The sequence below is a fragment of the Volvox carteri genome (assembly GCF_000143455.1).
Source record: "Volvox carteri f. nagariensis unplaced genomic scaffold VOLCAscaffold_60, whole genome shotgun sequence".
Lineage (NCBI taxonomy): Eukaryota > Viridiplantae > Chlorophyta > Chlorophyceae > Chlamydomonadales > Volvocaceae > Volvox > Volvox carteri.
In genome coordinates, this window is record NW_003307603.1 from 609,631 (window position 1) to 633,504 (window position 23,874).

Here is a 23,874-nt window from a genome sequence, read left to right on the forward strand (position 1 = left end):
TCCCACCACCGCTAGGAGGAGAGTCTCCGGCGGCCGTTCCCGTTGGGGTATACGGTTAGATGCCCCTGGCCAGCGTCCGGCCCAGATCGGTGTGTAACACACACAAACACACACACACATTGTACAAGAGGCACCGCTCAGCTCAGCTTGAGGTGTAGGGTGACATACATACATACACACACGTGCCCGGTACTAGTGGCACCAGTGCCCTGCGCGTCCGCGTCCGCATCTGTTCACCACCATGACCACATCCATAAAACGGCCCTTCGGGCCCCACGGCCCCTCGTGGCTCTTTCCCCTCCCACGGCGACCTCTTTCACAGCGAGGGGTCGCGGACGATCTGGGGCTTGAAGTCCGGCTGCACGAAGCGGTTGAAGAACTCTGCGTACATCTCGTAACGCGCGGTCATCTGAAACCCCCACTTGTCCTTGGTCTGAGAGGGACCAAAGAGGCCGTTCGTAAGGGCCACAGGCCGGAGGGGACCCAGGGGAGGACGCCGAGAGCAGGAGCCCCGCCGAGTTTGCGTATGTGGAGTGGGGGGCAAAAGGAGGGAGGGAGAACAGGGTGGGAGAATGCGGAACAGGTCGGTGAAAAGCGAGAGTAAGACAATACGACAAGAGAAAATTAATGGCACTCCATGGTGCAGCTATGCGAGGTGGGAGAAGCTGCTGCGGGGAAAGTTTACGCACACGACGTGCCCACCATCGGCCCTTCCTTCCCCAATTACATGCACACCCACCACCACCCACCTGGCGACAGAGGTTGAGGTCAATGTCCGCGACCAGGAGGCCGTCCTTGTGGCGAGCCAGGGAGGCGCTGCGACTGCCGTCAGGTGCGGCCACATAGCTGCTGCCGTAGAAGGGACCGAACTCCTGTGTGCAGCAGAAGCAGAAGCAGCACCAGCGGTGGCGGTGGCGCCAGCGGCGACAATACGGGTATGGAAATGCGTTAGAAAGGAAACGCAACTAAAGCGCGAGCAAGTTCTCTTTATGGCGCAGTGCCGTGCCGCGTCCGGTCCGCATCTCACTCCCGTGTAATGACTCGCCTATTGGTACGGTAGTGGGTACGGTAGTGGGTACGGTACTAGGTACGGTACTGGCAACGGAAGTAGGAACCCATTCCCAATCGTGTGTGTCTTCAAGGGCCGAAGACCAGCTGCCCTCTACAATTACGTTCGTATATTTTCTTCTCCGGCTCTCCTCCTTTTCCTGTTCTGTTGTATCCTTTCCGGTGCGACCCGCACCGACCTTGTGCGCCGGCTTGCCGTCTCCCGACGTGAACTCGTTGGGGAAGACCTCCGTGCCGACCCGGTTGATGGCCGCCACGAAGTAGCTGTTGGCGATGGCGGCGTTACGGGCCTCCACGGGCCACAGCGGCTCGCTCAGGTCGCCCACGGTGGCGGCGGGGTTGAACACCAGCTCCGCGCCGTTCATGCCGAACGCCTGGCGGCGGCGACAAGGATGGGTAGGCGGATGGGTGGGTGGTGGATGGGTGGGGGGAAGAGTACGGTGTACGTGTGCCGTACTGTACGACAGCTATAAACGAGGAGGGTATGCGGATGGGTGAAGAGGGGAAAGAGTGCGGTGTATGTGTGCCGTTCTGTACGACAGCTATAACAGAAGCCCAGGATCTTCCCCTTTTCACCCACCTGCCAGTTCATGGGGTGATGTCGGCCGTAGCAGATGTTGACTGCGATGCGCCCGAACGCCGTCTCGAACACGGGGTGCCCGGTGTTGCCCTCCATGTAATAGGTGGACTCGTTGAAGTCGCCCACACGGGGAATGTGGTTCTTGGGGAGGAGAGGAGGTTGGGGGGGGGAGAGGGGAGTTGCGGGAGAGGGGATCACGGCCGGGGGGGGGAGAGATGAGGAGAAAACCACATGCAGGGGCGGTCGGAAGTGCAGGATCGGCCTTACATGTGGTTTTAATGCAGCGCCGTGCCCGCACTACCGATTTTTTTAAACGTAAGGCAAAGGCGTTCCGCAGCGCGAACAATAATAGGGACAACAGCAAGACACAGTTCGCATACACACGCACGGCCGGGGCGCACCTTTCGGTGCTTGCCAATGATATTCCCGTTGTGGCCAATCACGACCGCCGTGTTCCAAATCGTGTCGCTGTGGGCTGCGTCGCGCTCCAAAATGGGGCAGATCACCACCATGCCCCATCTGTAAAGGAGGGCGGGGCCAATCACACACATCGTGTTGAGTTGATAGGACCATTATTTCTTTCTTGCGTTTTCATCCATTTTTGGACAGTCCTAGGCAACCTGGCCCTTAGGCATCCTTAGGGCTCGTATGGCCACGTCCAGGTCTGGGATTAAGCAATAGATGCTACCCCTGTATAAGGACCCCCATGACACAGTTTTGCCGTACACTTCAGCCGTACGCTGTAGGTCCATGGGCTGCGCTGCGTTTTGGGTCACACCACTGTTTATGGCATGGTGCTGGCTGGAGCAAGCCCCTGTAAGCCTTTTCACAACCGGACAAGACCGTCGCACATTTTCAGCGTCGTCTCAATTGCGCGTGCACGTGTGCACGCGCGGAAGAGACAGCCAGAGAGATAAAGAGAAAGACAGGAAGTTGGGGGATAAAGCAAAAGAATTCGCGGACAAACAGCAAGGGGGTTTGTGTTTTAATGATCTGAGCCGAGTAGGAAGGAAGCACCGATGATGGTACACAGGGGTCTGTGTTCACGTGTGACCTCAGCTCCCGCGCCGTGCCGTACCTCCTTGCTGCTGCTTGGCAGAAGGCCACGGATTCCCCCGTCTCCGCCGACTCGGCGAACTCGCAGTAGCGCTTCTCCCGGGTACAGAAGGCAAATGGCATGTGCCTGAACGCCAGGGGGGTGGGCCGTAGCGAGGGTGGTGTCCGGGGGTGGGAGAAGGGGAGAAAGGGCCAAGGCATGACGGAGTTCGGCTGTGGCTGTGGTCCTTAAGCGGCAGTAGGACTGTAGACCCGCTCCCCAGGGGGCTGTAAGTGCCATATGCGGGTTTCAAGTGTGGGAGAACGCAAATGTTTGCACGTAGTCTTGCAGGGCGCTGGTTAACAACCGTTGAAGATCGTGCGGAAGGGGTTGAGTTCGGAAAGTTTTCAGTGCTGTACGCATGACACGGCTCGCGCAGGGGTGGGAGTGGGGGGAAGGATGGCTGGGTGCGGGGAACTCTAGCAGGTGGGTTACAGGACGTGTTTGGAGGCCTGAGTTCCTAGGAGCTGGGGACTAAGCAGAAGGGCGGACAAAGCATGGTTTGCCGCTCCTTGCCCCGTGTGAGATGCTGATTGGACTGCTGTTGCTGCACGTTCTGGCCGTGCGCGCGTCCGCTTGGGAACGACCCACGTACCAGGCTTCCTGTAGGCACACGACCTTGACACCAGCTTGTCCTGCAGTTTCCAGCATCTGCCCTACCCGATCTCGGATAGCCTATGTGACAGTAATATCGAACAGGGGTCTCAGTCAGCATGGCTCAGGCGCGGACGCTGTCAGGTCCAATGTACACACACATCTCGCGTACCTGGGCTTGCTCCGCGAACGGAGCATCCGTTGACAGCACAATTTTATTTTGAATCAGACCGATCCTAACAATGCGAGCTGGCCTTAACTGCTCCGGCGCTGCCCGAAAGACTGCGCTGCGGAGGTCAAAGTCCATCAACTTTGCACGCTCGCATAACGCCAGATCCAACGCCATCCCCGTCACAAGCTGGCCCATATTTACTCCGTATAAGACACGACGAGCCTGCTGCAGCTTCTCAGGCGGGATGTACTCCTATGTGGGACGCGAGATGGACAGTCGGATTAGGGTTTCGTAAATGATCAGCATCGGTCTGGCTTGCATTTCACACCTCCATCAGCTCTTCAAGCGTTGCAAATCCTGCAAGGCTCCCGTCGGCCATTTGCTAAAAGTCGAGTGTTCAAAGACTAATGAGCTGCAAAAGTTGACGACAAACGCCACGGTCGCTCACAGATTTTGGAAAATTATAAGCAAGAGCATACCCTTTTCACTATGGTGTGATGGCATACCTGGGATTGCGCTTTGCTAGTGCTTGTTATTCGGGGTGCCGTACACAAGTTTCCTGATTGCCAGTTTCCGTGAAACTCAGTACCACGTTGCAAGGTCGCAGGAAACCCAGATCTACTTAGGTTCGCCTCTGCGTATGACCTAAAACTTTACACAACAATCTCGCCTTTTCCACAGCATGGCGTTACGTTAGGACGGCATCGCTGCCATTCCGCCATCCACATATTCACCACCATCCCCCACCTCTACCCCCTGAACCCCAATCTCCCCTTACACAGGCTCTTTACATCCCATCCGCCCTGTCCGACTGGGCGTATGCGCCGCATACGCGCAGCCCCTCGCAGCCCAACCAGCAGCACTCGCTTACTCACCAACCCACTCTCCCTCGTAAGCAAATCAGAAACGCCACAGTACTGAGAGGAAAAGGAAAAGAAAAAAATTAACAAGCCACGTTGCCACCTGGTTGTCTTTAAAATTTGACAACCAAACATTGACAACTGCTCACAGGCACTGACTACGCAAGGTGCACGTCCTGCACCCTCTTACGAGGAAAGCCAAGAAGCTACACAAAGAACGGACTTGGCAACCAATACAAGCTAACATCTATGTCACCAGCTATATTGTACGCTAAGGGCACCGTCACCGCCACCCGCCCTCCATGTGCGTTTGGCCAGCTGCCTTCAATGGATTCCGGCAGTGTCCGGCTTGTTCCGCTCCGAAACCTGCAAGTCCAATGCCTGTTTTTCTAAGGAGAGTCTTAGCTAAAGACTTTACCTACCCTCTACCCCCACATGACAGACCACGATGGGTCGCAAGATAAGATAATAAGCACAAAACATCATGAAGGAGAAGAAGAAGAAGAAGAAGAAGAAGAAAAGAAAAAACAGAAGCTGTTTTCCCTAAATCCATAAGCCCAGCCGTACTCATGCACCGCAAAAGCCGTGACTGGCAGGCTGCCATGACACATACACAGATATACATGCCGTACATATGTACGGCAACATGCAATCAACGCCACCGAAACCAGGACAACATCCAGCCCGACGGCGACGTGTACGACTGCAGCATGCCATGCCACCTAGGACGCGGTGGACCGTACGGACAATGCACGGCAATGAAGGTTACAGCGACCCAACGCCAGACGTTCCAGATGTCCCTTGTGGCCATTCCGCGATGAGCAGTACACACATGAGCAAAATTAGATTCATTACTGAAAAGCTGCTTTGTTTCCCCAAAGGAAGAAGGCAACCACCCCATAGCAATCTTGAGCTGGTGCACATCCCCCCGCAATCGATGTCCCCCCCAAAAAATGCCATTCGCCAGCTGTTAAGGTTAAAGAGTTACAGCAGCACAGGGTCCACTGCACACACTGCTATACTGGCACACACACGCACACACACGCACACACACGCACACACACGCACACACACGCACACACACGCACACACACGCACACACACGCACACACACGCACACACACAGAAATGCGCTGGGACTGTGGGGGCGCCATCGCTCGGAGCCCCCAGCTGCTCTGGAACCTCCTCTGGGTGAAGGGGGCAATACACACAGCCCACACAGCCCATCAAGTCGACACAGCCCGCGGGTTTTAACCCCCATGTCCCCCCCCCCTCCCCCCTCCCCCTACCGGCACCGGGTCCATAACAACACTCAGCAGCGGAAGCAGCTGCCCAACCTCCACCATGCTTCCTGTCCCTTGCCTCTACCGCCGCCCCCAGCCGCTCCCATTCCCCTACCCACCGCCCCAGGGCCCTCACTCCCCCAGCTCCCCGTATCCCGGAGTACCCCAGGAGCGGCAATGGAAGCGGAGGCGCCCTTCCCGCTGCAGTCTCCGCTGTCGCTAACCCCCTCTCCGCACAGGCCCTCCCACTGCCGCTGGCGCTACTGCCCGAAACCTCCCCGCCGCTGCTACCCCCTTCCGTCGCCGCCGTCCTCCTCGCCGTCATCGCCGCCACCCCCGTCTCTCCCTGTGCTGCTGCTGCTGCTATCCCAGCCCCTGGTCCACCTCAACAGCTCCAGGGTGGTCAGGTCACACGCCTCCTCCTCGCCGCCGCCGCACGTCGCCGCCACGCGCCGACGGCAGTAGGCTCCCAGCTCCCGCACCACACGCCGCTGAAGACCCCGCCGGGGGCGTAGAGGCGGATCGAAGCGGCCATCACCATAATTTATATCGGTACTATTCGCAGCACCAAGGGTAGAACCCCCAGCGCCCCCCGCGGCAGCCTGAAAGCCGCGGTCGGCGCCCGCGGCAGTAGCTGCACTACCCGCACTACTAGCAGTTCTAGCAGCAGCGGCTGCAACAGCTGGGCCCCAACGCAGCTGTGCCATCGTGCGCACAAACCGCAGCAGCTGCGCGTTCGTCAGCGCTGACAGCTGCGGCAGCATCGCAACCATCAGCAGCAGCCGCCAGCGCCGCGGGATGTAGCTGTACGGCTCCGACCCGCCACGAGTTGCGGAACCTGAGAGCGCCGTCGGCGCCGCCGCCGCCTCCTCGCCCGTCGCTCGACAGCGGTGCCGCCGCAGCCGCCACAGCCGTCGGCCCCACGGCAGCTCCGTCAGGCGCTGCCGTCGCCGTCGCCGCCGCGAGCCCGACCCTCTGTTCGGACCCCGCAACATCATCTGAACTCCCCGTACAAGCTTCAGTAACCACCTGGCATCGATGACCGGCGCCACCGGTGCCGCCGCCGCCGCCGCGGCTGCCGCCGGTGCTGGCACCGTAGTCACAGAGTGACCCTCCAGTCCACTTGATGCGGCCCCGGCCCCGGCCGCAGCTGCTCCCGCATCACTTCGCATCTGCTGCTGTTGCTGTTGCTGCTGGTGGTGTTCCTGTCGCAGCTTGAGCCGCCGTTCAAGGGCCTCGGACGTGTGTGCGATCAGCGAGTCCACCCACGGTCTGCGGATGGCCGTGTTGAGGTGCGCCACAGCCCAGGCCAGTCGGCAGTGCTGCTCCAGGTCCATGTACGGCATTCGGGCCTCGAGCAGACGCAGCAGCGGCGACATCATCCGGTGACGCTGCAGCTGCCGTACTGCAGGCCGGACAAACACCGAGTCGGGGCCGCTGCTGCCGCGGCCCGGCCTTTGGGCGACTGGCGCCGGCTGCGGCTGCGGCTGCGGCGCCACAGCCGCCGCCGTCGTCGCTGGGCTTGCTTCCTCCGTCGCAGCCGTCAGCGTAGCTGAGTCAGCTGTGCGTGGAGGGCGGCATGTGAGGTGGGGTGGAGACGATGTTTGTGACGGCGGTGAATGTGGTGGTCGTCGTTGGCCGGCAGCCAAGGGCCTTGCCGTCGAGCAAATGTGGGAGGTAAGGCGCTGGTGCTGGTGGAGCTGTTGGTGCTGTTGGTCCAAGGCCGGCCCACGGGTCGCTGCTCCCCGCGGCGGCTTCGGACCGGGCAGCGCCACCAGCACCCACCGATCCCTGAAGCCGCCGCTATCACCGCTGGATCCCTCAAACGCCCGCGTGCTGTTGCTGCTTCCGCTTCTACTGCCGCTGCTGCTGCTTCTGGTAATGTTGCTACTACTGTTACTGCTGGCCCTGTTGCTACAGCTGCCAGCAGCACCTTTCCTGAGGACGGGGCCACGTGCCATGGCGACCGCCGTCACCTCCGCCACCGCCGTCGAAGATACTTTCCCCCAGCCGCCGCTGCCACCGCCGCCACCATCGCATTCCCCCTCTTCCGTCCCCGCAGGCGACATCCTCAAAGCCGCCTCCTCCTCCTCCTCCTCCTCCTGCTTCTGCTGCTGCTCCTGCCATCGTGTCGCCCTCACAGCCAGCTCCAGGCGGCTTCGCCGCGGCGGCCGAGCCGTCCGCAACTTGGCCACTGCATCCACCCAGTTCACCAGCGCCAGCGGTGACAGGGTCCTCAACTTCCTTTCTATGCGACCCAGGTAACACACGAACCAGGGCAAGGGGGCTGCAAGACGCATGCGAGCCAGCGCCGATAACCAGATTACCAAGTTCTGCGAGTTGGCGTCACGCAGCCGTACCGCCATGACCCTCACCAGGGCGATTGCCTGATCAGGCTCCGGTTGGAAACGCAACACGCCCAGTGCCCAGGAAGCCATGGACAGGTCCTGCGGCGCCGCGGCGGTGGTGGCGGCGGCGCCGGAGGCGGCTGTAGCCGGGGCCCCCGCGCAGACGCGGCGCAACAGCGCTGTGAGGACCCTCGCCGGTGGTCTGTGGCCCAGCCGCGCAAACGCCCAGATGCACGTTGCGGCATGTCGGCTGTCAAGAAGGAGCGGTGGCGGGGCGGCGGCGGCGACGGCGGCGGCGGGTGCGAAGCCGCCTCCGCCACCAGGTAGAGCTCCGCCCAGCCGGCGACGAACGACGTGAGAGACGCCTCCACCTACGCCACTGCTGCTACTGCTGCTACAGCCCTCATGGCTCAAGTGATCATTCCACCAGTCTGCTGTTCCTTCCTCCTCCTTCTCTTGCTCCGCCGGCTCGGCCTTCGGTGGCGCCCTCGAGAGCTGTACGACACCCTGCTGCGGCTCCTCCTCGTCCTCCTGCGCTTTGTCCTCCACCGCCACTGCCGCCGCCACTGCCGCCAAGCCTTCTCCTCCTCTCCCTTCCCCCTCGGTCCCGCCGGCCAGCCGCTCCAGCTCCATATCGACACGGCGGAGCCAGGCCTCCCCTGGAGTGAAGCCCATGACTGCCAGCGACCACATCACCTCGGACAGCTCCCGGGGCCCTATACCACCACCACCGCCGCCACCGCCGCCGCGACTACAGCAGCGGCCGTAGCTGTTCTCCTCCAAGAGATCCCGGCATCGCGCCATCAGCGCCGCCATCGCCGCCGCCGGTGGACGATAGCCCAGGCGTGCCGCGCCCCACAGAAAAGACGCTATGCTGGCGCCGCTGGCGGCGGAGGACTGGGCAGCGAACGCATGCGCCACGGTCTGCAGCCAGACGAGGCTTGGGCCGGCTGCGACGTCGCGGTGGGGCGGCGACGGCGACGGCGACGGCGGCAACAAGATCGTACTTCGAGAAGACAAAGTAAGGCTGCCGTCAGTCCTACGCGAGTGGCGGAGCCCCGTGGCGGCGCCATTGCCGGCAAGCTTCGCAGACGGAGGTGCTATGGCACCGAAGTCGCCGCCGCTGCTGTGTTGACGGTGCCGTACCTGCAGCTTTGCTATAGCCCACATGGTCAATGCCATCTCAGTCGAAGTAGGGGTGCACCTCCGATCGACTTCCGATGGCATTGCCGCCACATTCTGAGCCATCCCCCTTCCTACCGCCGTCGCCACTGCCGTGTTGTACGACTGCCGTACGACTCCTGCAGTGGTCACCGGGGATGCAGCAGTAGCAGCAGCAAGCGGGCTGTCCATTCCACGCGCAAAGTGCTGTAGCCATTCTGACATCCAGAAATCCGGCGGCGGGCAGTCCAGCTTCGCCAACGCCACCAGTACGGTAACAAGTTGTCGTGATCCAAAGCCCATGAGACGTAATCCTACGTGTGGCACTAGCTGTGTGGACACGAAGTCCCGCAGCTCATCGCCGTCGTCGCCGTCGCCGCTGAGGACTTTGAGGGGGCCGCTGGCGGAGTTCGGGTGTGCGGGCCGCGGGAGGGTGATGGCGTTGGTGGGTCCTGAGATTAAGCCGTGGCGGACGCTAAGTAAAGGTGGCGGTGACGGCGGCGGCGTTGTCATGTACGGCATGTCAGGGCCGCGTGACGTGGATGCAGCAGGTGTGGTGTGGTGGGACGGTGACGAGGCGGGGCCGGGGGCAAGGCGGCCCAGCGCCGTGAATAGTGCAGCGAAGTGGATGGCATTGAATTTCTCGCCGTGAGATTCGTACAAGGCCTTTGCGTCCGCGATGCTGCTGACGCTGATGAGACTCCGGGTGAGCTCTTGTGCTGCGATGCGCTGTACTTTTCGGCGTTGCAGCAGCTCGGGGGAGCTGGTCACGTTATGGGCTGGTTTCGGAGCTCTGGGAACAAGTTGAATAATGAACTGGGAAGGGGCAGTGGGTTCGCCTGGAAGCCATGGACTGCAGCTCTTTGGGTCTTTGTTGACAGTCTCCCCTTGCTGTGTCCTAGCTGCGCCGACGTAGAATCGCACGTTAAGGTAGCTATGCAAAGTTCCAGTTTGATGCTGCTTCCAGGCACTATTCAGCTGGTCCTTGGTTCCGACTGAAAGGCGAGGGTATGAAATAAGTTCACGCGCTGTGACGAAATCCATGGGTTCTACATATTAATCTGACAGCATGTGGTGCAATTGAATTCCATGCGCTGGAAGGAAGGGCATTTCAGTTTCGGCGGGTTTACAAAATATTTTCGAGGAACGCACGAGCAAGTGGCGGCCATTCAAAACACAGCGAAAAGGCTTCATGCAGCAACAGCTTTTACAATATGGAATCAAAATTACCATCGTGTCCAGCTGCCCAAACCAAAAAGCTCACGGAGGCGATCGGGGTGAATCTGCTCGTACACGATTCCCGCATTGTTGTGCACATAAGGTTGGATGCATTCCTGGTCTACCATTTCAATACGCCTTGGGTTCGGGATATGCCCAATCGCCTGATCGCGGGTCGCTGTTCACGATAGTTGTGGCCAAATCTTAATTGCCTCTTGATGTCCTTGCCTTTTGCCTCTAGTGTCAAGGGGCACTTCATGTAGAGTTGCAGCACACTCCATGCCGCTTTTAAGATGCTGCAGCAGCAGGCTACCATATCGCGGCAACCGGCCCTGTGCAGGCACCACAGCCGCATGTACCATTCACAAACGGCGCTGTCGTAGTTTTCGCCGGGAAGCTCTGACCGTCTTGAACGCTCGCCGTCCCAGTCCCGATCCTGCAACCGTTTTCTCAGATTTATGATGCGGCGATAGAGCAGCGCAATTACTTTTGCCCAAGACAACCTCATATACGAGGAACTCACGCCCACCAACTTTCAACGTTACAGGTTCCACGTAGAGTCTAATGAACGTTTGAGCGTCGAAAGCATGTGCGCCGTTCAGTTCTGGGCGTCTTTCGAGCTCTGGAAAAGGTTGCGATTAGGGTTGGCGGCGATGTAGTAGAAACCCGTGTCATGAGTTTCCTGACGCTTGGCCTGATGATTACACTGGCCAGGTTATTTCCCGAAACTGTTTTCAGCCGTCTTGCCGGGCTCCAAACCCTGGAGCCACCCTGATGCCACCAAACTTGTTCCCCATCCCCCCTTTTCGTTCTTCATCCCCCAAGGGGGAACTTTCCCTCAGTTCATCCCCTGAAGGGGAACTTAAGGGGACAACCCTTTAGGGAACGATCCATTACCCGGGTGTTATAATCCACCATCATCATCATTCCGTGTCTGCTAATCGAATGTACGTATTTATATCTGCATAAGCGATGCCTGCTAGGTAATGAAGCTAGTGAGAGATTGTAAGGAGTGCGTGTCAGTCCAAAAGAGCGCATCCAAAAACCTTTCCATACGAGTCCAGACCAGTTCGCTGTTCACAGATAGTACCGCTGGAAAGTCAGGGAAGAGCAGCGATATGAGCAGATTCCACCGGGGTGGGAAGGGCTGGCGCTGTTGCCTGACGCCCGGGTTGGGTCGCGCAGAGTCGTCGTGCTCGAGACAGGGAGATGAATTCGAAAATGCCACTCCTATGCTCATGAAATTGAAGTTGTTGTGATCGGTGCAGGATAATCAGCGAATCAGAAACGCTTAATCGATCCTTCAGCTCCCTGACTATAACAAAAACTCGCGTACCTGACACGCCGAAGCACAGCACCTTCCGTCAAGGACGGGTGATTCTATAGGGGTAGTACTATTTAAAAAAATGCAAATGTGCCAAGCCCGTGACTGGCCGCGAGTTGGTACCGAAACAAAAACTTGCCACTTCCGACTTCCCAGATTGGTTAGATTCCACAATCAGGCGCAAGCCTGTCCAGGTTAAGAGTTTGATATTGTAACGTTTAAGCATCATTCTATTCGTTGGATGGCACGCGGCTGGAGGATCTGCAAGCTTCCCTCTTCAAGAGGCGAAGATTACCAGCACCTCACGCGCCAGTTGATCTTGTACAAAGGGCCTTAGTTTGTTCTTTTCTTAGTGTTAGGGACACGCACCAGGTTGTTCCGCGAAGTCGATCTTGTCGATATGGATTTCCGTACGTCTCTCAACTGCCCGGGACGCAACAGCGCTTCAAAGCCGTTCACCATGACACATAGCTTTTAAAGCTATTTGAATTGTCTCAAGCAGCTCAGGGTAGCAGGTGCCAGACTGTGTGTGTGGTTGTTACAGTGGGCTCCAGACTCCCGAAGAGTAGAGCCATCGGGCCAGCTGGCCGTGCACTGCAGTAGAGACTATTATACAAATGAGACAATCACCCAGACTGCGGCAGTGAAGCCGCTGCCATTGGAATTCTTTCATTGCGAATGGATATCATCCCTGTCTGCAGAGCTGAACTTATTTGCCTTACAATTCCTGTTAGGAGCCTATATTTGTTGCAGCAGCTGCGGCCGCAGGGCGTCCTGCATGGATCACGTGATGCGATGCATGAGGCGGCATCTGCAGATGCATCTGACATCGGCGCAGCCTAAGGCTACTTTTGTCACGTGAACTGATTACGACTGACTTTTATGAAGAATAATATTCACCGAGGGTTAAAGCTTGGTGGGAAAAACTTTGAACAGCTGTGACCTGTTCGCGTTCCAGACCTAGCGTGGGGAAGGCGGGGAAATACAGGGGCACCGATAGCGCAATTTGTATGTAACTTTCGGCCGCGTTCAACTGATGCATGAAACTTCTTGTTTGTTTGCTTCCTTGTTTTGTTATAAGCTTCAAAACTGAAAACTGGAGATATGCTAAGCGGAGCGCACGGATGCAATTGTACATCATTGATCAGCGCGAGAATTTGAGGATGCGGAGAAAAACAAATGAAAAGGACGAGACGTATCCAGGACGGCTACCTGGAGACGATGTCGCCCGCCAGGGCGCTTTGATGCCGCTCAGTACAAGTGTGATGGTGTGAATCTTCCTGTGCAACCGACAACCCCAACGTAAAGCCCCATTCGTTGAACATCAGCATGCACCATCAACCATCTCATTAGCTATCAATTTCAATGAATGGTAAGAAATTGGGACAGGCTGTCACTAGCTTCGATGATGTGGCACTTGATGCAGCAGATGTCGTCGTCGTTCCCCAGCGGAACAGCCGGTCCCTGCACCCGAGATACCGTATTTGAAGGTATTCTACTACATGTTCTACATTGCTTAAATTGCCGGCAGCAGTGCTGCGGCTGCTGGTTTTTCGCAAACCACGGGCGGCCCAGCCGTTAACCAACGCGACGGCATGATACGCGTGATGGGCCCTCAATCCAATATAATAGCCAAACAAAAATACATATAATGGTTTAAAGCTGTGATTTGCGCGTCCTGATTTGCCTGTGGAACAGGACCGTGGAACAGGACCGTAGTATTGTGTCGCTAATCACAAAAAGAAACGAAATAAAACATTATAGAAAGAGGCCAAATAATGATGACTGTTTAAAGCGACTTGTAAAGGTCAGAGGTTGCGATTTCCGCCCAAGTTTGCCACCAAACGTACGCAGCAAACAGCAGTCTGCCGGAGAAAAAAAGTGCATCAGATGTAAAAAAGCAGTAGACAGAGTTCAATATCAGCGGATGTTTACAATGCTGGACAAATGTTGCATGTCTTGGAGAAAGTCGGTCTGGCAGTTGTGCCGGGCCCATCTGGACGCTGGAGGGCGCACTGATAGGTCCACCACCAAATTTACGCCAACACCAATAGAGCAAATTAGACTTATTAATGCCAATTGTTGCGGCCGCGGTCTTAACCTGATCTTGACATACGAAAGCCGCATACGATGTCGTAAAGTGACTGTAATGAAGCATTGACAAACCGATTACTGTCAGTCGTGCAGAACAGTTTCGGAATTCCGCAGTATAAAAAGACTGTAGATTCCACCTTTGATCCATTCCTGTGCTCTGCTTAGTTACATCTGCTTGCACGGAGGCAACGTGCCGTTAAGGGCGCAGAGATCCCTTGGCCGCGAGGCATCATGGCGGCACCAAGATTTCTTTGCGCTGTATTGATCTCAATACTAGCGACGCAAGCAATCCAGGTGGCTGCGAAGTGTCCCTTTCACTTCGGCCGGGCCCGTATGGACGACGATGTCGGTGCTATCCTCCAGGCGGAACCGCGCAGGCAGGTGCTTGCTAACCTGTTGGCTTTCTGTTCTACTGTAAATGTCCATTGGATGCCTCATTCGGAGGCTCAAGGCCCTGTACTGCGTTTGCAGCAATGCCGAGCGTAGCGGCTTTTATAGCGAGCACCAAGATCACCATACCCAACAGATATTAAACGAGATTTGTTGTTTTTTGAGCTTAGGAGAGCAGTTCGAATGCTACCGAGGCTCGGTTTCAGTTTCCCATAGGAGTTGGCGCCGTCCCAGATATCCGATCCACATGAACCTGAACTGAATCAATGGAGAATTTCACTTCCATCTGTCAATTATCCCGCGATTTCATTTGTATTGTTACTTATTCCGCGACATATGCTTTCGCAATCGTAACCTGCCGACATTCACGTGTTCTGTCGCAATAAATTGACCCCTTCTTTTCACGTAGGCTCCAATACTGGCATCTTCCTAATCTTATAATGAATCCATTCTGCCCTTTCCTCCCAGGATGCTGACATCTGCTGATGTCAAAGCTGTGAATGAGCTCAACCTTGACGCTGTCAAGGCAGACCTGAAAGCTCTCTTTCTTGATTCGAAGGACTGGTGGCCAGCAGATTTTGGAAACTACGGACCTCTCATGATCCGCATGGCTTGGCACTGCGCCGGCTCGTATCGCACGTCGGATGGCCGTGGCGGCTGTGATGGTGCTCGGCAAAGGTATGCGGAGACCTCCAGCCCTTGAATGCATGCACTTTAAGTGCGAAGTCATGAAATATATATTCTATGAGATTGTTATTATAACAGAAACATTTCTAGCCATAAACTGTATTGAAGTTCGACTCGACCATCGACTTTACAAGCCCATATCGACAGTTATCGGAATGTTTCTTTTCCACATCTACAGGTTCGATCCCGAGCGTTCCTGGGCCGACAACACGAGTCTGGACAAGGCCCGCAAGCTGCTATGGCCCATCAAGGAGAAGTACGGCAGTGCGCTTTCCTGGGGTGACCTCATGATCCTCGCGGGTAACACGGCCATTGAGTCTATGGGCGGCCCCATCCTGGGCTTCTGCGCGGGCCGCATCGACGACGCGGACGGCAGCGCCTCCGAACCCCTGGGCCCCTCCCTGGATCAGGAAATGGTCGCTCCCTGCTCCGTAAATGGGGAGTGCGAGGTGAGTGCCACATCGACATGGACCCCACCAATTTCCCTGTCCATTTGTAACGTTGCAAACCGGACGAAGGTACTCGTGCCGTAACGATACTTCAGCTTCCGACCTCCCATTAGGGGGGTCAGTCCTCTGCTCTGCTCGCCACCTAGGCAGAAGTAACACCAAAAAGAAGACTGTGCACCTCATGTAATAAATGGTATATAATAAACCATCAAATAAATAAACTGCTTGTTTACGACAGTTTCTTATCCCAGCAAGATAAGACCTTGTTGTGGCGTTCGGGCTTCAGTTTAGTTGCCTCCTTCCGTACTCCTCTCTCTCGCCAGGCGCCCCTCGGCGCCTCCACCATGGAGCTCATCTACGTCAACCCCGAGGGCCCCCTGGGCAACCCGGTTCCGGAGCTGAGTGCGCCCCAAATTCGGGATATCTTCGGTCGCATGGTGGGTCGTACGGATCATCACGTGCTAGTAGTAAGTCCGTAGCGGGAAGTAAAAAAGCTGATCGTTTTGCTGCGGTCGCTGAGGTACGGTGCTCTGGTTGTGGCAGATGACGCCATATCTGCATGTCAATGTGAATATCCCAACTGGCCATGCATGCTTCCTCTTACTGCATGACGTTTTGAAATCTGGCGCTGACAGCTTTGGATACGTATTGTGGTGTAGATCGCAGCATCTACATAGCTGAGCTAAAAATTGGAAAATATTGCCGCAGTCCGCTGTGTTTACATGATGCTGCTGGATTTCTTGTACGCTTTCTTGGCGCCAACCACTCCCCGCAATGAACGACACCACAACGATACCCAACCCACATCACTCCGTACCTTGCCCTGCCGTACCGTACCGTGCCGTATCGTTCGGCACAGGCTATGAACGACTCTGAGACGGTGGCGCTGGTTGGCGGCGGACACGCCTTCGGCAAGTGCCACGGTGCGTCTTGTTGGAGGGGGGGGTGGGTGGGGCTCGCAACGTGAGCTGCGTGTACCTCTCGTCATGTACCTCGTCCCTGGTAACCTTGCTAGCCTCGGTCTGCTTGCTGTCCCCCAAACGACCTCACCAACTGCCTGTCCTTCCTAGTTTTAATTATTTGGCTTCATATGAATGATCGATCGATCGATCAAGGCCAATTGTGACCTGAGCTCCCGTCCCGTTCCGTACCTTCAGGCGCCTGCCCGACTGGCCCCGGCCCCAGCCCCCGACAGCAGCCTTGGGACCCGTGGCCCGGCACCTGCGGCAACGGCACTATGAAGGGCAAGGGCGAGAACACCTTCACCAGCGGCTTCGACGGCCCCTGGACCACCCAGCCTACCAAGTGGGACAACGAATACTACCAGGTGGGCCGGAAAGTGGTGGCGTTGAAAGACCATGAGGAGATGCATCTGGAGATCACATCTAGGGTGGTTTGGGCAGTTGGCGGCATGTATGGATGCATGCGGGCAGGCAGTGGGGGCGGAAGGCTCCGATCAAACGTTTCTCAAATTAGAATACAATGCCATGCCGACCATCCATCACTGCGTGTGTGTGTGTGTGTTTGCGTGTTTGTGTGTGTGTGTGTGTTTGCGTGTTTGTGTGTGTGTGTGTGTGTTTTTATGGCATCCGTATTCACAGAACCTGCTCAAGTATGACTGGGAGGTGTACATGGGCCCCGGAGGCCACCACCAGTGGCGCCCCGTCAAGAAGGACCCCTCTGACCCGGAGGAGCTGCCGGACATCATCATGCTCACGGCGGACGTCGCCCTCACCCGGGACCCGGCCTACCTCGAGATCGTCAAGCTCTACGCCTCCGACTTGGGCGCCCTGGAGCGCGCATTCAGCCATGCGTGGTACAAGCTCACGACCCGCGATATGGGCCCATACACGCGCTGCCTGGGCAGTCAGGTGCCTCCGCCGCAGCCCTTCCAGGCGCCCCTGCCGCCGCCGCCAGCAACACTGCCCGACTTCAAGGCCGTGTCCAAGGCCATTGCCAAGGCCCTGCGTACTGCCAGCCCGGCGCTGGAAGGCGACTTGGTGGGCGGCAAGCCGTACTACGGCGCGCTGTTCGCCAACCTGGCGTATCAGTGTGCGTGCAGCTTCCGCCAGACGGATTACACTGGCGGCTGCAACGGTGCGCGCATCCGGTTCTCTCCGCAGAAGGACTGGCCCAACAACGTGGCCATGGACAGGTGCGTGCGTGAGAGGAGGAGGAGGAGGCGCCTCACTGCACCTGCGAGATGGATGGGCGGGACAGGGGGCGCGTGAGACGGAATTGCACGTTGTGCTACGACCTGATGAGCGTCCTGACTTGTGACAGTGATAGGTTTGGAGCCTTTTATAAAAAAAGGTGAACGGGCCCCGTAGTCGCATGTGGCCATGTGTGGGTGTATGTGGGGGGTGTTGGGTGGCCTTTGGCATCTCGAGGGGCCTTATAAACCGGCGCGCCGTATTACTAGAACCTGCCCAAGCCCAAGCCCAAGCGGAGTCAACAACCAACTAATAACCGAAATGGACCAACGAACCGACATTTGTGTGCTCGCAGGGTGTTGGCAGTTTTGGAGCCGATCAAGGCCAGCTTCCCCACTCTGACGTACTCGGACCTCATCGTGCTGGCCGGCAGTAACGCCCTCACGGATGCGAAGGCCAAGGGCATCCGGTTCTGCCCGGGCCGCTCCGATGCCGACCCCAACGAGCCGCCCGCACCCGTCTATCCGCCACGTACCATGAATAACAAGTGAGGAGGCGGGCATGGCGGGAAATTTGGGGAATATATGGCCGTCTGTGTGTATGTGTGTGTGTGTGTGCGTGTGTGTGTGCGTGTGTGGCTTAAGGGTTAGGGGCGTGCGATCAGGGGCTGGGGCTTTTGCCAGGTTTGAAGGCAGGAATGTGGGGGTTTTGGTGACACGTGGTCATTTCAGCTGGGCACTTCACTCACCCGCCCGCCGATCCGACGACCCGCAATCATACACCGCCAATGTGTGCAGGATTGCGCAGTTGATGGACAACGGCATTGTGATGGGTCTTGATATGCGTGAGATGGTGGCCATCCAGGCCCGACTGCGCAGCCCCTCTCAGCAGCGCCGCCTGGGCTTCAGCGGCAGCTGGACCAACGACGCCTCCAAGCTCACCAACGAGTACTTCCGGGTGGGTGGGAGGTGCGCGCGGGTCTGTCCGCGTTCCCGTAGGCGCCGCAATGCACTGCGAACACTTAGCACTTTCTACGTGTGCTACATTTAATATTTATAATCCGTACGAATGGCTGAATTTATTCACCTAGAATTCGTTGTGAGTGGGATACGGGAAGGAGGTACACGTACAATAATACTTGGTTTGCGGCCATTGATTTTATTTATTGCTTTTGCTGCTTCTGCTGCTGCTCCAGCCACCTGCCACCTGCCGCTCGTCTACACCCTCGTCTGCTCTCCCACCGCCTCCTTCGCGCTCTCCGCCCGCCCTGTGCAGGTGCTGCTGGATAACGACTGGGTGAACGTGACCTCGTCTGCCGGTCAACTGGAGATGAAGGCTGTCGGCAAGGAGGGCATCTACATGACACCAACCGACCTGGCAATCAAGTGGGATGCCGTACTGTCCGCCATCGCGCAGGTAAACCATCGATGACTCCAGGGCCGTGGGCAGCACAACGTTGTGAGGGGGTTGCGCTGACGGCGAATATGCGGGAAGGAATGCCTTGAGAAAACGTTGTTGTACGGTTTGTGATAGCGAGCGCGACGCGCTGATGCATGGTCTGACCGGAAAGGATGATCGCGATTGTTCCGCAACTAGCTTAACTATAATTAGTTTAATTATTAACGGTAATATTCTGTCAAATCCCGCGCAGGAGTTCGCGACTGATGCCACGGCCTTCTACACTGCCTTTGCATCCGCCTGGAACAAGATGATGATTGCCGATCGGTTTAAGGGTCCCACCGCCAACGAGTGTCCGTCTTGAGCTAGCTCTCCGTTCACGCGGCGAAGTGATGCCGTTCTCGTAGCTGCTCACAACAGGTGCGAGAACGGCATCATGATCCTCGCTTTCCAGGGGGCCGACATAGGGGAGCTGCAGCCTGCGTCGTTTTTTGTGCCGCACGATATTGCAAGGCGGCTGTAGGGCGTTGAAGGCTTTACATGAAAAATTATTTAAGTAACTCGTGTTTCAAAGTGTTTTAGTGAATTAGATAGGTTTGGCGTGTTTCAACCGTTTGCCGGTGGCGGGCCCCACCCCCCGGGTGATACCCTATATAGCCCCTATTCGCTATGAGCACCACAGGAGGGAAGAAGTAAGGCCCTCGTATGTACAGCATCCTACCGTTGATTCCATCGCATGACATTGCATCGTTCATATAGATGCTTACGTGCCGCGGAAGCTAGTGTGTCACAACATATTAACAACCTCTTGCATGCTCGGGTAGGCAGGCCTGTGGTCGGAAGAATTTGCTTGTACGGGCTGAAGACGAAAAAAGCATCACTAGAATCCAGGGGTAGGGTAGTGCCGGGAAACAGTTTTTGGCGTTTATATTTTGATTGGCCACACTTGTCGGTTTTGTTGCAGCAGCAGCTGCTGCAGCAGCAGCTGATCTTTGGCACAACGCCCATCTGGAGTACGCACCATTGTGGTAAAAACGTACTTATGTGACTTAGCGTACAAGTTGCTGTCGTACGGCATACGGCATATGGCGCGATGTTGTTTGGATGATGGTGCTAAATAATAATACGTTCTGTAATTCTTTCTGGTCGACAATGATAATTCCATTCGCATCGGGCGATGAGAATGCCGCAACTGCTTAAATGTAGCGGACGTGTGGAGGTCCCTTTGCCTCCGGGCTGCGGCTATGAGTGCGTGTCTGTGTTTTACGTGCCATAACCGCGGGGTGGTAACATCGCGTGGCGAGTGACTAGATGTATGGGCCTGCCGTACCGATGACGCGAGTACAGATGGCCATCCAGCTGGCTGGATGGATGGCTGAGTGCGCCTGCTAAATATACTCGGCAAATCTGTAAGAGCTGGCTAACGACTTCCGCTACCTGAGCCGATTGTTACCGCATCTACCGCCGCTGTATGCCGCCGCTCACCAACGTGTGCGCTGACCTACAAATACTGCATGTGGGCGTGTATGGGCCCCTAATGGCTGTAAAAAGGTGATCACGGAAGCGCAGCTCTCCAGCGCGTCGTCTCCAGAAACCGCTATGTAGTCCTCAGAAGCTGTTACATCGCGATTACACTAAAACCGCGCCGGCAACGATGCCAGCCGCAGCGAACTTGAACTGAACCAAACTCAACGACGTAACCAACAGCCCGCAAACAAAACCCGCTAAAACCTCCACTCACTACCGTGAACGAGAGTTCCTTACACCGCCCCGCTGATCGGCTTGGTGGCCCCCACATGCTCTCCAAGGCAATCGGTTCGACAGTACTCTTAACTACCATGTCCTGAAAACCCGGTATTTATAAAGGTTTATAACCGGCCAGTGGCCGTGACACTTAGGCTCAAGCCACCGACAGAAGAGCTTAAATGTGCGTTTTGCGGCCCCACTTTGAAGGTATGCGCTTCTATCACCGATAACAATAAAATCCCTTGACATGATGGCTACTTCTGCCGGTGGGCGAGGGATTCAGCACAGGGAATGGTTTTGTACCCATACAGGATTTGTTAGCTAGAAGCTTGGACACAATCCTTCAAAACACATAGTCGCTGGTGCGCGAGTTTGAATGGATCCATTAACGCCTCAGGGTTTACGCAGGCCTGAGAGCAACGCCGAAACTTCCAACCCCCTTCAAGGCGAGGAAACGCGCTTCGAGCTGGTTAGGAAACCATAATCTGTGCGGGCACAAAATCCTTATTGCATTTTCAGTCATTATTGTAACATCTTCTTAACTACAGCAGCAGCAGCAGCAGCAGCAGCAACAGTTTATCATCGTAAACATGAAAAGCTTAGTCCAGAAGCCAGTAAGAAACTACCTGTTAGTGACATCCATATCCAGTTCAGGCAACTCCCAAGCGGCAGGCGGCAGGCGGCAACGCCAGGTGTGAAAGGGAAGCATTACCTGCAGGTTTGGATCTCAAAATCCAAGAAAATGCGTGAAGCTTAGATTGACTTACTTCGACTGACTTGCAAAAGTGACACTTAATAGCACAACCTCAATTGCTGGGTTTGGTGTTTTTCGATTTCTGGCCAACTTCCTGCCCGTTGCCTCTGCCTATGCCGCATGGGAATTGCTTTGCCCCGGTACCGCCGAACCAATCACTTCGTCTAAGTTGGGGGATTTCGCCTATTGTCAGCCGAGTCAGGAGTATGACCCAGATGGATGGATGGATGGATGGATGGATGGATGGATGGATGCTGTACGATACAGTGGATGTGACCACATGATGCAACCTCCGCGGACAAACGTTGTTTTCTTACTTAAAAACGCTTCTCTTCAAAGTTAAGGAAGGCTGCGGCGTTGTCGCTTTCGGCCCCTGCTAGACATGAAATGCAGTATAGCAATCTGGCAAAATGCAGTATAGCAACAACAAGGCTTGTTGTTGCTCAATTTTAAGAACAACAATCCCTGTTGCTCGCGCCGTTGCCAGATCACAACGTAACGCGAGCAATAAATAGCTTCCATCGCTCCGCTTTGCCTTTGGGGCATACCGAGAAGAGAACATGTAGCGGTACCCGCCGGGGTTTGCTTTGCCTTGAACTGCTCTTGCCCTACAGCTCCAGCCGAAACTCTTGCTTTTTGCGTGGACCTGCAAAATCTGGTTCACAGATTTGTCCGTAACCGCCTCCCCATACCCAAACGCATTACCTATCGCCTGCCTATCCAACCATACAGTACTCTTACGCTCAATAACCGCTGCAGGGGTCTTCTGCTGCACCTGTCACTGGATGAATCAAGTAGTATGGCAGACCCCCGAGGCTGGAGACCCCGGGGGGCCCTGTGCCCGGCGCCCAGAGGCCCAGAGGCACTCAGTACGTGCTTCCCTCCACAACACACCCGTAGCCCACAGGTCCCCCTCGACCCCTAACCCGCACACTACACCACAATCCCCTAAACCCGTCAGCGATCAGCAGCACATACACATACACACAGATAACACACATACAGACACACACACATATCGGCATGAAGGTGTAACAGAAACATACAGACACACATGCACATACACACGACGCGCACACCACCATCGCACCATTAGAAGTCGCGCCCCGCCCGAAGCCCCACGCCAAAAACCAAGCGATCTTCCCGGTTCACAAATCTCAATCATAACCAGCTGAACGCAGCCGACGCGACCGTTGAACGTGTGATGAGCCATTCGTTCAGCCCTCCCTCCCTCCTTCCCTACGGCCATGTGCACCATACTACTGTGAACGGTGCAGTAACATACGTAAAGGGTTGAGACGCCTTGTAAGCCTGATGTACGGTCAAGGAGAGCCCTACAGGGACGAGCATCAGTCTCTGAATACGCACATATACACAATCACACATCTCAACGACACATACACACATACAATCACACATAAGCACACACGCAACAAACACACAACAACACACGGATCCAGTGCATCAACGCCCGCGGTCACAACGTTGCCGTACATTAAACAAACAATCACAGGCGCAGACATGCATACATGCGCGCACAGGATTTCGAGCCCTCATCGCGGCTGTGATGAAATGGCAGCAGCCACAGCCACAGCCACGCTCCCCCGGGGCGCGGGCGGCAGCGGCGGCAGCGGCAGCGCTGTCGCTGCTGCCCCATACTGCCCCATACTGCTACCTTCTCCCCCCCGCCGCGCAGCCAGTCCCTCCTGCTCTGCCCTCCCCCATCCGCCTCATCTGTGCACAGATTGGTGGCCAAAAAGGCAATAAAGGTAGCAGTGGAACATGTTCCGTGAAGTGGATTTGATCTGGGGGAAGAAGCTGGATGCGCAATACCTTTACAGCTTGTGCGGAGAGAGAAGAATTTGTTCAGTCATGCGGGGGAAGATAAGCGATATGATAACAACAAATACGCTATACACATACACTATATATGCACTACACATACACTGTACAGATATGGATACCCGGGGGGGAAGGAGTTTGCCAGGAGCTAGGAGGATAAGGCCACGAACAACCCAACACGGGTCCGGATAGTGCACTGACGGGCGCAGACCAGGATAGTGGGTCGCGGAAGGGGCCCATACACACTTCGGTGCGGCCGCCCCCTCATGCCTACCGTAGCTCGTCGCCGCCTGAACTCTTATCGGCCTTGACTTGCGTGTCTTGACGCGGGTGGCTCCGCTGCATGGGAAGGGTGCCGACGGGGCGTGGCGGTATGTATGGTGCGGCAACATATCCAACATTCAGTTTGCATGGATAAAACCAACTGGCTATGCTTAAGACGGACGGTAATGGAAATGCAGGTGGGCACCAGGGGTGGAGTTAGTTGGTCGTTGGCGGTAGAAGGAAGTGGGGGATTCCTGCAGGCAGTGAGGGATTTCCTGGGTTGCGAGACGGCAGGAGAACAAAACCAACCATGTAGGCAAATTATCATCCAGTCACACCATAAACGGAACCGGGCGGACTTCTTGCAACTCGGCTATAAAAAACTAAAAAGAA

At 56.3% G+C, this 23,874-nt stretch overlaps 3 protein-coding genes across 3 annotated transcripts in view; 1 reads left to right on the forward strand and 2 right to left on the reverse strand.

Annotated features, from left to right (window-relative positions):
• Positions 1–316: 316 nt before the first annotated feature.
• VOLCADRAFT_66898 (uncharacterized protein) lies at positions 317–3,889 on the reverse strand (the record flags this gene model as incomplete). Its single annotated transcript, XM_002956394.1, has 9 exons — positions 317–433; positions 750–872; positions 1,248–1,442; positions 1,649–1,789; positions 2,050–2,167; positions 2,727–2,831; positions 3,340–3,419; positions 3,511–3,762; positions 3,839–3,889. The coding sequence occupies 9 exons, from the start codon at positions 3,887–3,889 to the stop codon at positions 317–319; spliced, it is 1,182 nt and encodes a 393-aa protein (XP_002956440.1).
• Positions 3,890–13,892: 10,003 nt separating this feature from the next.
• On the forward strand, positions 13,893–20,437 carry cat2 (catalase). Its single transcript, XM_002956336.1, has 12 exons — positions 13,893–14,175; positions 14,657–14,866; positions 15,054–15,324; positions 15,648–15,761; positions 16,184–16,247; positions 16,482–16,651; positions 16,926–17,084; positions 17,220–17,479; positions 17,833–18,024; positions 18,275–18,434; positions 18,753–18,893; positions 19,129–20,437. Exons 1-12 carry the CDS (start codon positions 14,030–14,032, stop codon positions 19,237–19,239), a joined length of 1,998 nt encoding a protein of 665 aa, XP_002956382.1. The 5' UTR covers positions 13,893–14,029; the 3' UTR covers positions 19,240–20,437.
• A 3,050-nt stretch (positions 20,438–23,487) lies between these two features.
• The window catches only part of VOLCADRAFT_121526 (uncharacterized protein), a gene marked incomplete at both ends in the record, with an annotated part of 8,517 nt that continues 8,130 nt past the window's right edge, over positions 23,488–23,874 (reverse strand). The window contains one exon of the mRNA XM_002956395.1: positions 23,488–23,556. Within this exon, the coding sequence (XP_002956441.1) occupies positions 23,488–23,556 (69 nt within the window). The remainder of the gene's footprint in view (positions 23,557–23,874) is intronic.

Bases quoted from the DNA above. Each gene is read 5' to 3' on its own strand.
- cat2 (XM_002956336.1), top strand. From the start codon at position 14,030: ATGGCGGCACCAAGATTTCTTTGCGCTGTATTGATCTCAATACTAGCG. The intron at 16,652-16,925 runs GTGGGCCGGAAA...CCGTATTCACAG, and splicing joins GGGACAACGAATACTACCAG to AACCTGCTCAAGTATGACTG. The intron at 17,085-17,219 runs GTCAAGCTCTAC...CAGCCCTTCCAG, and splicing joins ACCCGGCCTACCTCGAGATC to GCGCCCCTGCCGCCGCCGCC.